The following is an 11345-nucleotide window of genomic DNA, read 5'->3' as shown; positions in this document are numbered from 1 at the left end:
CTAAAAAGCACAAGTATCAGAAAAGAGTTAAAATTACCATCATTTGGTGAAGACCTAATTTTCTTCTTGGAAAGCCCCAGACAAATCAAAGCAGAACACAGCTTGTTAGAAACAAAGTTTCTAATGCGATCAGTTGGACCAACACAGAAAACTGGTGCTTTCAGATACAGGAGCAATAACCAGTTTTACAGTGTAGTAAAAAAAAAAAAAAAAAAAAAAACTCATTCGTCAGGACAAGAGAAAATGCAACCCCCTGGGGAATGACGTGATCGAGGAGCGGTGCGGATCCGCAGGAAATGAAGCCTGGAGGGATCGGCCAGAAGGCGGGTCCCGTCGGCAATACTCGTCTCATGGACTCCAAGTCGCCCTCTGATAACAGTGCAAGCTCCCTGAATCTATCTATACAGTCAGCACAATTCCAAAACAGATCCCACCTGGATAATTTCAGAAACACCATCTGGTGTTCCTACATGGACATCCGGGAAAGTAAGTATGTAACATTGCAGGAGATGACTAGCGGGGATGTGTGTGTGGGGGTTATTTTGAATTAATCATATAGCAATACTAATCCTACTGGGGCGCCCGGGGGGCTCGGTCGGTTAAGCATCGGACTCTTGATTTCGGCTCAGGTCATGATCTCAGGGTCACGAGATGGAGCCCTGTGTTAGGCTCTGTGCTCAGCAGGGAGTCTGCTTGAGATTCTCTCCCTCCCTCTCCCTCGGCCCCTCCCTTCCATGCCTTCTCTTTCTCTTTCTCAAATAAATAAGTAAATCTTTAAGTTAAAGAAAAAAACAACATGGAGGAAGTGCGAGAGGAAACCAGATTTGTGCAGGAGGACACCAAGGTGGGTAGGAGTGAGGCAAGGGACCACTGCTTTTTGTGAAAAGCCTCCTGGGATTTTTTGAACTTTTAATAATGTCGATGTATGACTTGAATAAAAAATAAATGAATTAGAAACCCCTAAAAGTATTCCTCTCATCCAGGATCCCCACTTCTGGAGGTAACAGGCCCGTGTGAATGTCGCACAATTGCTAGACGCTTGTATCTTACACACGCTGCCCCCCCCCCCCCCCCCCCCCGTAGATTTCTCTTTAAAAATGGATCTGATACTGGCACACCATTCAGCAAACCGCTTATCTCCCTCTGCATTATTTCCTGGTTTGCCCACATTTCTGCTTCTTTAGGATCGATTCCAGAGGACGGATCGATTCAGGGATGATGTGGGTATTTTTGGGGCTCTCTGGAAGGATCGCTCCGACTTAACCCTCAGCAGCCCTGCAGGAGGCCATTCACCTCTTCAGAAGCTCTTGGTCATGAAAGGGTGTGTTTGCTTGATTTCTAACTACGGAAACATCTTTCATGCATTATAAGAGCCATCGAGCCTCTCCTGTTTCCTGACCACTGGGGTCCCACGTTTGTTTACAGCGTTTTGCAGGCTTTTCTTCGGGGCTCCTACGTCCTTCTCTGGTGTTTCAAGGGTAGGGGGGATTTGTTTTGCTGAGGGATGGTGAGACAGCAGGAGTGGAAGGGACTGTCTGGAAGGAAGGTCCTGGGACTCAGGCGGCATGTCCCATGGGGCCACGCGGGGAAGCACCAGGGATGACAGGGGGCCAGAGGCAGGAGGAAGAGAACACAGGAGCCTTCACTGTGGTTTCCACAGCAAGGAATGGGCAAGGCAGGGTGGAGAGGCTCAGGTCTGGCTAGATTGAGTCATCTCAGCAGGCTCTGGGGCGTCGGGGCTGTGGTCCTTCCCTGCCTGGTACCTGCCCCTGGAGCGATTTGGGCAGGGGACAGTGGCCCAGAGTATGGAAACCAGGCGAAGGAGACAGGTGGAAGCTCTGGACTGCCAGGCTTGCCTTTGAAAGGCCAGCACCCAGAGGCGTGATTTACTCTGAAGGGAACTGCTAGCTCTTTCAAGGAATTGGCTAACTTGGGAGTCCCGTCTCTCGTGGTCTGCAAGGCACCCCACGTCAAAGGGTCACAGCACAGAAAATACAAACATGGCTAACACATTTGGCTTACTGGTATGAAATTTTTATATGCAAAGGACAGCAGGCCATTTTATTTATTTTTCTTAACCACGATGACCCACTTAAGACCTTGGTCTCCAGACTCATCCCAGGGTAAGAGCTTCCTTTCCCCAGACTTGTGAATTTCTCTGAATATGTCTTCTTTGTGCTCTTGCCTTCCACCCTGTGCTTGAAAAATATTTTTAGTAACAGAGTGTACCTGCCAGGGCCGGGTGTGAGGATGGAATGCCCGTCCAGCCCGAATGTCTGGCCAGAATTCCCTCTTCAGTGAACGTTAGCTTCCGTCCTTTTATTTGTAGATATACAAATGTATATTTGTAAATGTGTAAACAGACAAATATGTCCCCCCACATCTTCCCTGGTAGCATTTTTCTTTAAGCATATATCCATTTTAATTTTTAAATATGATTTTCCTTTCGATTCTCAATGTTTATCCTTTCTAAAGACAGCCGCTGAATGGTTGAGTTCATAGGTCAGTCGTTAGACAAACTGTGGTGTTTCGAATCTGGACCTGCCACTGAATGAGAACCTGGAGAAGTCGTGGCACCTCTCTGTGACTCAGTTTCCTTCCAGTGCGGCACCCAAAGAAGACAGGCCAGGGGTTGGAAAGGCACATTTGGGGATCCTCCCCCAAGATTTACTACATATCTAGCCTGCATATCGTGAAGATTCTTAGAGTAGAACGGAGGAGTAAACATGCTTGGATAATTGCTGGGTGTAATTACATGCACACACTCCAAGTTTACCAACAAATGCACACAGAATTTACCAAAAAAAAAAAAAAAAAAAAAAAAAATCACAAATGTCATTCCAGTTTCACAACAGCACCACCTAGTGACAGACGCACAAAACACACCCGCAGCTCCAGAAAGGCGAAATGATCAAGCGGCGTAGGAAAAAAAAAGGCTGAAATCAAATGGTCTTTCTCATTGTTAGAAAGCAAGCACCCTATTCTGTTTCTCCAGGGCTATACGGCCTCACTCCTCACGGTTTGGAATTCCTTCTTATCCGCCTTGTCACCAGACCCGTCTAACCGTGGAGAGAGAAGCCTGTTTGCCAAGGTCTGGGGCCGCTCGCGAGTGACATCTGTCTTCGTGCGTTGTTTCCGCTTTCCCCAAGTTGGCTGCATCCCTCTTGAGAAACTGCCCCCCTCAGCGGGACCCTTCCGATCCGGAAAGGTGTGGCTCAGCACATTGCCTGGCAAGGCCGTGGGGGGCAGAGGTTTGCTCTCAGGGGGACGGACCAGGGTCCACTCCCAGGTAGATACTTTCCGGCTGTGCCTTCCTGGGCATGTGTCTATCTGCTGGACTTGGAGGACACCATGTCCTGGCAGGGGGATGGGCGAACAGAGCCCCTCATGGAGCACCCGCCCGGCCCAGGTCAGTTCTCCCCAGGAGGAGGCCGACCCCCCGTGCAATCTTTCGACCCCTTAAATGAGTGTATCTATCCCCGGTCTCATCCCACTCCTGAGGGTCCTCACATTGCAAAGCGAGGTGGACCTCACAGACTGGGCTCGGACTCGCCCTATGCTCAGCCTTCTCTCTGATGCTTTCCAGGAACCCCTACGGTGGCCGCGGAGGTGAGCAGCTGACAAGGACACGCCCGACAGTCATCTCAGAAGCGCAACGGGAACAAAAGCATCAAAACAATTCCAAGCCCAACAGGTTGAAAGTATTGTTTATTCAAACAAACCAAACTCCTTTTATTTCCTTTTCAATGGTATACATCTTAAATTCGTGGTGCATACAAGTAGAAAAATAAGATTCTTATAGAAAACTTGAGTTTTGAAGCGCACAACCCCCGGCACAGGGCCATAGTCATGGGGCCACCTCTGAGGCAGGGTGCACGTCCCCTCACCCCAACTGCTGGCCCACACACTTCCGTGTAGCTCCACATGGCGCGCCGAAACACAGGGGACGCCCAGAAGGGAAACCAGTTAGTTATCTTAAGTCTTTTCAGAAATACAAGTTGCACACAGAAATACATTCTGCAAAGCCCCGAGGCCGAGGGAGCACGGCTTCAGAAGACAAGGTGCGTGAGCTCCCGGCCCGAGCGGACACCCCGCAAGGCAGCAGCGAAGCCACCCTTTTTAAGAACAAAACAGATCCCAGAGTGCAGGCACTGAACATGGGGGTTTCAAGCTTGCGATCTGACTGTGGGAATGAACAGAAATAGCAGGAAATACCTCCCCCTAGATTACAGAAACCCGGCTTTTATCAGCACACGGCCAGTCCCACTTGCTTTGTGTTTCAGACACGCTGATTCCCAAAGTACACGACCCTTGCTCATGTGGCCCCTCACACGTTCCGGGTCATTCCAAGTCCAGACAGGACCGCCAAGCTCACCGTTCAGAATGTGTACCACCTTCCACCCTAGATAACACATGATCTCCAAGGAGAAGGAGAAAAAGCAATCCCAAGTCGTTACCCCTAGCAACAGAGAACACACAATCGTACAAGGAAATAGAATTAAGGAAGTTTATTTTGGGTGATTTTCACTATAGATGAAACAGATCCTTAACCAGCTTTGTTTTTTACCTCGGAAAGATCATCTTTTAATGTTTTCGTAACTTTCATTCAGAAGCATTAACTTCGAAATTGTAAGGCTTTGTAATTTTACTTCGATGGGGAGACAGAAGCAAGCAAAAACCCTGGTTTTATGGGAACTTTTCAGCGGCCTGTACAAACGGCATTTCACAGAGAAAAAGGAAGCCCCACCCTTTGGAGACACCTGCCTTCTCATGGTCTTCTGGTCCGTGCGTGGCCCATGAAAAAAATACATATGTTCCAACCTCAATGAAGAAAATCCTGCGGAAAAACCCCAAAGGAAATGAAGGTTTCCAAGATGCTCAAGGTTTCAATTCTCCCCTTGGTGATGCTATTCTATGAAACTCTTTTATAAACTGATCACGTGCAATTGCACAAGTCATTATTACAAATCTGTATTGGCAAACTACTGTAGGTCTCTAGTACATCTCTGTGCGGCAACATCCACTCTACTGGTTTATCCACTTCTGTTGCTGCACAAATATGTCTCCCTCTGCAAAGGAAGCTGTTCACGTCTCCTCACTGCCCCGTGGGCTCAGGCAAATGCCAATGAGCAAATACTTAGAGGCGAGATGGGGATTTTACTAGCACACCTGTCCTGTGTCCTGAGGTGCTAGCTGGACACAGCCAGGCTTTCTGCTTTGGCAACGGTGCCCAACCAGTACCCGAGGGCGTCCCAGGACACGTGAAGGCCTTCAGACTTCGAAGGTCAGGTACCCTGGAGCGGCTCTTGCGGTGCGTGGGCTGGATCTGGATTTATCTGGATCTGTATTGATGGACTGAGGTCATGTGTCCTCATAACACTCAAAATTAATCTCAGGCGACTTGAGGTTTCACAGATGCACTGGTGTCACAATAGGGTGGACGTTCTCACCAAACCAGGACGTTTCCCCAAGCCCCGCCTGGCTTCACCAGGACACCCAGAGAGCCCACTGAACTGCACATTCTGACCAGGACAGGGGGAGCTCCAGGACGGCAAGGCCTCCGCGAGATGCTGCACGGCCACACTGATGCGAGGCGGGCGGAGGTAGGGGGTGGCTCAGGGGCTGACACTCCTTTCTGCACAAGTGTCTGATGGCAGGTGCTCCCCGAGAAGGGAGGTGGTCAGGAACTGGTCGGATTCTTTCTGAAATCAGTGGGCTGCCCCGGCAGGGTTGAGGGGATGTGGATGTGTCTGCGTTGCTGTGACCTTCAATGCGACTGTCAGATGCTCAGACCCCAAAGGTAACTGCCGACCACCCCCGCTCACTTCAGCCTCTTGATCCTGTCCTGTGGATCCCAGCGCACAAACGTGAACCTGCAGCCTAAGGACCGTGACTTGCTCGGGAGTTCATGCGTCTGCAGTTTTGTTAGAAGGCAGGTGTCTAAATATGGCTGCAAAGCAAGGTTTTCTTCAACAAACTATAATCCTGAGGTTCCTTTGGGAAGTCTTGAAAAGTAGGGGCACAAAAAAATCACTTCCAAGGGTGGAAATGGGTAGCCCAGAACCTCCTGGGATGTCCTCAGTTTACCCAGCCCTTTGAAGTCATCTGCTGATCAAGGGATACAACTTCCTACCCCCCCTTCCCCCATTCTAGAACCTTCCAGGTCCCAACCATCCCCTTTCCTATTCCTCGAAGGAACCAGTCTTCACCTTGCTGGGGCCAAGTGTAAGGGGCCACATTCTCCCTCGGCCCATGTTGACATCAGACACGACTCCAGCTCGAACACTCTGGACGCGTGGGACTCGTGGCTGTGTGGATCGCCTCACATTTGCAGTCGACGCTGCCACTTCACAGGTAAATCTGAGGGCTCCTGGGATTAATAAAAGCCACTTCCCCAGAACAGCTTCTTCTGCTTTCTTTGACAGCACACTTTGTGTGTCTTCATTCCTTCTCCACTCTCAAAATGTATTTTTCCTGCTGGCCATTTAATTGGTAAAGCGCCATTAAGTCCAAATCTGAAATTCTTAAAACCCACCAGAAATGTACATGGCAGCTGCTGCCGTTGCAGAGTTTCCTTGGCACTAAAAATCTAGTATCTCCTGAATTTTACATTTTACGATGTTTAGTAGTTTTTCCTAAAATAGAAAAAAAATCCGCGGCAAGCGTTTCGTCTGAACAGCTCTGTGATCCGTTCTGATCAGTTTGCAGGACAAAGGCACACCAGGAGCCCACCCAAGGATCTGGTTCCCGCTCATAAGGAAAAGTTGGTGAAACTCAATCATTGTTGGATGAGGCTTTTGGGGGAAGTGATTTATTCCGCGTGACTCGTGTGGCCCTAGGCCAGAACTTAGAACTGAACCACGCTTTGCCATCCACCACACAGGGGCTCGGTAAGAATGTGGCAAATTTTCATTTGCACAGGAACCTATTAAATTATGACAATCTTCTCTCACTTCTTCAGTAAGATAATGCGATCCCTAAATCAGGCCTGCTTGTAGTCCCCAAAGCTCTGAGGAGCTGTTAATGCTGCCTTGCTGGGGATTAGTTTCCTAACTTTGAATTATAACTGACCTCAAGGGATCCCCAACCCAAGACCTCTGCATCTCCGAATGAGTCAGGTAAAATCCTCCCAAACGTTCAGGAGTGGACTGTGTTCCTGGCAAACATTCCCAGAAGTGACATGCCAAGAATATTTAATGCCAGGTACTTATTTTTTGGTTCAGAAGAAATACAGCAGAGTCTACGGGAGACGCCAGACAATCTGGCACCAATCACGGTGGTGTGTTTTAAAACTCCCGGGATGGGGGGCGGGGGGAGAAAAATCAGATGCAGTTGTCATCTTGTTTCTTGCTAGTTTCCATAGTTCCAGCTCCTAAAGACAGGATTTCGTTTGGGGCTTCCAAATAACTTATCAAGGATACAAAGTATCACCCTAGTAAAAAAAAAACATTTTTCAGGAAGAATCCATTTCTTATGGGAGAGTTGACAGCATCTGACAACAGCAAAATGCCGAGAGCACCTTTCAGGAAAGGACCATCGTCCAGCCTTTTCCATGGCTGCAAGGTGAAAACGACCCTCTCAGACGGTTGTTACTTCCTTTCCCGCTCAAAGCAAGCCTCCTTGAAGGTTCTCCAAGCTCAGTATCAATTTACAGAACTCGAGGAGGTGGTTGTCACCAACCAGGGTTTTGACTCCAAGTCCAATTTTCGATAGCAAGGCACGCCAGGAAGATGTCCACCCTGTTCAATTGTCTGTTTCATTCTTGTTGTTAAGTTAGGCTTTTGTAATTTAAGCATTTCCATTAGAATGTCACATCCAGTGACCTCTGAGAAGAAAAGGTGGAGAACTCGGAGAGGAAATGCACAGCATTAGAGTAAGGAGCTTGCAATCGGCTGTGCCCTTAACCTGTACTCTGGGAACAGCACCTGCTGATCTACGCCAACAGAAAGGTTTCCAGCTCAGAAACCGAACCCGGGAAACTGGAGAAGACGCCTGTGTGAGGGAATAAGTAGCCAAAGGAACGGGGTGATCTCTGCAACTCCCTCCTTTCTTTCAGGGGCCCGGATTTTCAGAGCACGGCGAAGGTCCGCTCCGTGAAGGATGGCCTTCCCTTCTGTGCAAAGTGGACCATAAAACGGGAACCAATGAAAAAGCCCCTGGAACAAGCGAATTAGACTTCTAGTGATGTCTACACTGAAATGTACTTTGGAGTTACTACCATTCACCTAGCTGAGACCAGGCACGATAAGGAGTACCTGGTAACGGCACCCCCGCCTGTGACCCCATGTCCAGAGGGACTCATACATGCCGCACTCAGACGGTTTCTTGAAGAGGACTCGGAAGGCTCAGGTTCTAAGATACAACTCAAACCTGCTGCTGCTGGAGCATCCACCAGGACACCACACACGTGTGAGTGACCCCACAGTTCTCCAGCCACATATTCCCCAGTATGGACGTGTCCCGGTCCAGTAAGCAGAGCCAATGGCTGAAACACCCATGCGCAGGCTGTCTTGGACATAAATGACGATCCAGCCAGAGGAGACACTCCAGTTAGCCCTTTTAGTGGGGTTCTATCATAGATCCAGCCCATCCCAATAGCGATGCAAAGCGAACATTGAACTTGGCATACAAACGAGAGATGGGATGCTGCCTTTGAACCCGTCTTCTAATTGTATCTGATCAGGGAAGGCTGACTGCACCGAGTTAAGGCTTCTGCTTTTTTTTGGGCGATGAAATTAATTGATCAAATAAATGGTAGTAAGAGGGAGGTACCTCACAGAAGGAGAGTACCGCATACCCACCTCATCACCGAAGACTGAACACGCCACAGGGAGGAAGCGTGTGGGTCAACGGCTCCACAGATGTGCTCGGGCGTCTGTGCTGGAGCCTAGGGGTTTCTGCAAAGGCAAACACAGGGCCTGAAAGCGTGGGAGAAGGTCCTTCAAGCCCTCTGCTCATCTGGTGTCTTCCTTCCCCCGAGAGTCGGTCAGAAGGATGGGCACTGAGCCATTTCCTGCTTTCCCTTGAGCCAGAGATTTGGAAACACACACATCTAGGCTAGTGACGTGGGATCTGCTTTTCTCACCAGAACATCTTTTGTTAATTTTAAGGAAGAGTAAGCATGTGAAATGACGGCCCACTTGGCCACAGGACAGCGCCTGTTATCCTCGCCTGTTGTAAGGAGGATTCTTTTCAGCACGGGCAACGGCTAGGGCCAGGCTGCCTGTAGCCCCAGCTGGGCGCAGCGCCCTGGGCACCGGCTAGGGCCAGGCTGCCCGTAGCCCCAGCTGGGCGCAGCGCCCTGGGCAAAGTCTCCACAGAGGTAGCTTTTTCTCTTTATACCAACAAGACTACAGAAGCACTGAATACGAAAGTGTAGGTTTCCTTCCCACTCTACCACGATGGACAAAGGCTTTCCTCTTCAGAAGAGGCTGGTGAAGACCGCTGAGTGATGTTCCCCTCCGAGAAAGTTCTGGCTCTCACTCAGAGCACAGAGAGGCTCAGACAAGGGCTCTGTTTCCGGGTCAGAAGCAGGCAGGATGGTGAGATCGTCAGGCCCCGGGCTGGTTCTCTTGCCACCATATCGCAAACCTCTTGTATTCTTGGACCCAGGTGCAAAATACCCTTAAATGTGATTAATATGAAAAGCTTCCCATCAGCTAAGAGCAGTTATGGACCATGAGAACTCACAGCTCCAGAGACAGAGGAAGAGGAGAACCAGCCAAAAGCTTTCCCCCTCTTTTTTTTTGTTTTTGTTTTTGATGGCACACCTCGACAGTCTGGCACAATCAGTCCCATAAATCCTGAAGCCCAATTCACTCTGTTTTGGTTTAGAATGAGGTGGTTTTTATTATAATTTTTCTTGGAAGTGAGGGAGAAGAAGGAAGCTTTAAGATCAAGAATCAGAATACAGTGAATCTGGAAGGCATCTGGGAGCAGAACAGATTTGAGACTAGTGGACCAGGAAGACACTCTGCCTCATGACCTCGCCTGCTCCACGGGTAACGGAATTCTCTTTGCCAAGAGTTCAAGGTCGCTCGAGCTCGGGTTCCGCTCGCTCTTCATTTCCAGCGATGCCGGACGAGCGAGGACTCGTCATTGACCACCTCGGGGTCGCGGGGCAGGTGCCGACACCGAAAGGGAAGGAGCAGCAGGACGATGAGGGTGAGAAGGATGATCCCACACACGCTCATGAGCGCGTAGGACACGATCCACAGGATGGGCTCATTCAGAGGCAGAGCGGGGACGCAGTTGCTGGCGATGTCGTCTGTCGAGAAAGGCCCAGAGATCTCAGACACCGGAGCACCTGCAATTTCTGAGGAGACAGAAAGGGGAGAACCCACAGCTATGAGGTGAGCAGTCCGTCCGCACCCTTTGGCAAAAGAGAGAAGCACTTGTGTTAGGAAACGTGCTGCACCAATCCCAGGATGTCCCCGCCGTCGTCAACCTGACTTGACGCGCTCCGGTGACGACTGTCCTCTCAGTCTGACCCACACTCTGAAGGGGCTCCGGGACTACCCGACCAGACCAGGAGACTCTTCCCCAGCCCCTTGCTCATCCCGTGTCCCACTGACAGTGTAGGGAGAACCCGGAATCAGGAGGGGTACATTCCCCGGCCACCCGGGATCAAAGGGACACACAGCTACAATTCGCCGGACGTCCGGTGCTCGCGGGCCCTGGCAGAACAGTGTTCTCAGGGAAGGAGGCGAGAGGATTTCTTAAGGCAGGTTCGGGGACTCCCAGTCTTCATTTCTCTCCAGCGGGTGTATCTGCTCTTCTCAGAAGTACAGACTTTACCTGGCATTTGACGTTTCACTTGCAAAAAGAAAAAAGCATTGTTCCCCGCCTCACCCATGCTTAATCCCCATAATGAACATTTAGGCATGAAAAAGCAATGTTGCTGCGCATTTCCTATCTCTGTCACTAAAGGCTCCAGACCCTAATGCCTGCCAAATAACACCCTTTCTCTTTCTTTCTTTCTTTCTTCTTCTTTTTTTTTTTTTTTACTGAAGACAGAAAGACTCAAAATAACAATGGAACAATGGTTTTAACAGAACGGGTTAAAATGAGGGAAAGACACAACATTTTCTTGCTAATGTAGATTCTGTTTGCATGGATTCGGGGCTCTTCTGCAGGAGCTGGACGAGTCCAGCAATGCCCCAGGGCCTGGCCTGCACCGAGGATGCACCAGGGCCTGCCTGCACCCAGGGACGGGAGAGGATGGTCTTGGGTCCATTGGGAGCCCAGATGACCAGGACCAAAGCCACCACTTAAAACACACACTCATTGGCCATTTATATAATGTCTGTTACAATTTCTTTTTCTCCTGCTTTGCAGGGATCCTC

General features: G+C 49.7%; 1 protein-coding gene across 1 annotated transcript in view; it reads right to left on the bottom strand.

Moving 5' to 3' along the window:
* Positions 1–3690: 3690 nt before the first annotated feature.
* Positions 3691–11345, bottom strand: part of BACE2 (beta-secretase 2) — an 85609-nt gene continuing 77954 nt past the window's right edge. The window contains exon 9 of the mRNA XM_059392377.1: positions 3691–10315. Within this exon, the coding sequence (XP_059248360.1) occupies positions 10062–10315 (254 nt within the window). The 3' untranslated portion in view covers positions 3691–10061. The remainder of the gene's footprint in view (positions 10316–11345) is intronic.

Source organism: Mustela nigripes, chromosome 2, assembly GCF_022355385.1.
Source record: "Mustela nigripes isolate SB6536 chromosome 2, MUSNIG.SB6536, whole genome shotgun sequence".
Taxonomy (NCBI): domain Eukaryota; kingdom Metazoa; phylum Chordata; class Mammalia; order Carnivora; family Mustelidae; genus Mustela; species Mustela nigripes.
The sequence above is the reverse complement of the archived record's forward strand: the minus strand, read 5'-3'. Positions and strand labels throughout refer to the sequence as shown.